The following is a 2,485-nucleotide window of genomic DNA, read 5'->3' on the forward strand; positions in this document are numbered from 1 at the left end:
GATTGTAGGATCAAATGGGAGGTCTAGCTTGAGTTCTTTGAGGATTCTCCATACTTCCTTCCAAAAAGGTTGTATTAGTTTGCAGTCCCATCAGCAGTGTAAAAGTGTTCCCTTCTCTCCACATCCACGCCAGCATCTGCAGTTTTGAGACTGTGATGAGGGCCATTCTCACTGGGGTTAGATAATATCTCAGGGTGGTTTTGATTAGCATTTCTCTAATAATTAGGGATGATGAGCATTTTTTCATATGTTTGTTAGCCGTTTGTCTGTCTCCTTAAGGAAAGTCATTTCTCTTGCCCAGTTGGTATAAAGGATTGTTGACTCTTTTTTATGTTGCTTAATGTGAGTTCTTTGTAGATCCTAGTTATTAAGCTTTTGCTTGATTCAAAATATGCAAATATCCTTTCCCATTGGGTAGGTTGCCTTTTTGCTTTGGTGGTTGTCTCTTTAGCTGTACAGAAGCTTTTCAGTTTCATTAAGTCCCATTTGTTTATGTTTATTGTTGCTGTAATTGCCGTGGGAGTCTTTCTCATAAAGTCTTTCCCCAGGCTGATAGCTTCAAGTGTTTTCCCCACACTTTCTTTGAGTTTTTTTTTATTGTTTCATGTCTTAGATTTAGGTCTTTTATCCATCTTGAATCAATTTTTGTGAGTGGAGAAAGGTGCAGGTCCAGTTTCAGTCTTTTACATAAAAAAAAAAAGAAAAAAGAAAAGGTACGGTAAAAATATAATCTTATATGAACCACTGTCATATATACAATTTGTTTCTGTACGTGACTGTATCAACCATATATCATCTCTGATAGGTAAAATTATATTATTTTTAACTTTCTCTTTTTGCTTATCTGCCTTTTCCTATTTTTTCTAAAATGATTATATGTTAATTATGTAATTGTAATGATTTAAAAGATGACTGCCCTGAAGTTTCTAGTTTTCTTCAGCCTGCACTCTTTGATACAATATACTATTGTTGAAGAATTGTGAAAAAATCCACATGTAAATTATTGGTGAATTTGGACTTTCTTATAGCCTTTTAGTACATATTATTCATTTTACTAATACAAGAATGTTTACCCCCAATTGAACTTTCAAAAAAAAATTGGCTCTGTGAAAAAGTTGAAGAAATAATACAATGAATCCCCATATCCCTTTCCTCTAGATCCACCAAATGGGAACATTTTGCCCCATTTACATGATGACTTTTTCTCCCGACCCACAGACATCATGGCACTTTTCCTATACATCTAAGAACAAGGACATATTTTTCTGTCTAATTACAATGCTATTATTGTACCTAAGAAAATTAACAGTGATTAAATAGAATCACCTATGATATAGTCCTTATTGAAATCTCCCTAATTGCTCTTCAATTTTTAAAATCCTGGATCTTGTCAAAACACATGCATTGCATTTATTATATCTCTTTAGTCTAAAAAAGAAAATCCATGCTTTTTTTATCTTTTCATTTTAATATGTGTTTCATAACAATGACTTAAAGAATACCCTAAATTCTGGATTTCTCTAATTGTTTTGTGGTCATTAGATTTCATTTTAAATATTTCTGACAAGAACCCTTCATATGTGGAATACATGTAAATACTTTATATTGCATTATATATACATATCTATATCTCTATGTCTATTTAAGGTGTATATGTGGGGCATTTACTCTCTGATCCAGAAATTTCACTTTTAAGGATATTTCCCAAAATCATATGGTAAAACTATTTTGTTATAAAGAATATGACAGTGCTATACATGTTACACCAGCTGTAAGCAAAAATCAGAACACCATATAATCAGTAGGGAACTGGTTAAATAAATAAGTGCAATAGAGTAATGTCAGCTATAAAAGGACTGAAAATTTCTCTATTTACTACTTTCGAGGGATCTTCAGGATGTATTGTTCAGCACAAAAAAGTAATATGCACAAAAATGTTTAGAGGTTGATTCCATATTTTTTAAAAGGTGTGGATATCCCCACATGTATATGTGTATATCTGCCTAAGTTTTTTAAAAATTGAAATAAGCCATTAAGCCTTGGTTATTTGTGGGGGAGGGGAGGAGGAGAATTAGGTAAAGAGAAATGCAGATCAAAACCTCAATAAGATACCACTTTACGCCTTTCCGAGCCGCTCAGGGAGGGCCCATACGGCGTTGTTCTGGATTCCCACCGTAACTTAAAGGGAAATTTTCACAATGTCCGGAGCCCTTGATGTCCTGCAGATGAAGGAGGAGGATGTCCTCAAATTCCTTGCAGCAGGAACCCACTTAGGTGGCACCAACCTTGACTTCCAAATGGAACAGTACATCTATAAAAGGAAAAGTGATGGTCAGTCATTGCTTTAATCTTTTGTAATCTTAGCTGTAAGTACAGACATTAGCTAAGGCACTTCTTTAGCTCAGAGACTGAGCCAGTGAAGGGTTTAAGCCTGGAGTGGCATGCTGTAAAGGAGTTTTAGAATGAATTATTGCAGATGAAAAAG

The 2,485-nt window shown here is 34.4% G+C and overlaps 1 protein-coding gene across 1 annotated transcript in view; it reads left to right on the forward strand.

The window, feature by feature from the left end:
* The window catches only part of PECR (peroxisomal trans-2-enoyl-CoA reductase), a 35,302-nt gene that overhangs the window by 14,825 nt on the left and 17,992 nt on the right, over positions 1 to 2,485 (forward strand). Inside the window, exon 5 of the mRNA XM_023510371.1 lies at positions 2,186 to 2,331. Coding sequence (XP_023366139.1) covers positions 2,186 to 2,331 — 146 coding nt within the window. The remainder of the gene's footprint in view (positions 1 to 2,185; positions 2,332 to 2,485) is intronic.

Source organism: Otolemur garnettii, unplaced genomic scaffold, assembly GCF_000181295.1.
Source record: "Otolemur garnettii isolate 467f Iridium unplaced genomic scaffold, OtoGar3 scaffold00013, whole genome shotgun sequence".
Taxonomy (NCBI): Eukaryota; Metazoa; Chordata; class Mammalia; order Primates; family Galagidae; genus Otolemur; species Otolemur garnettii.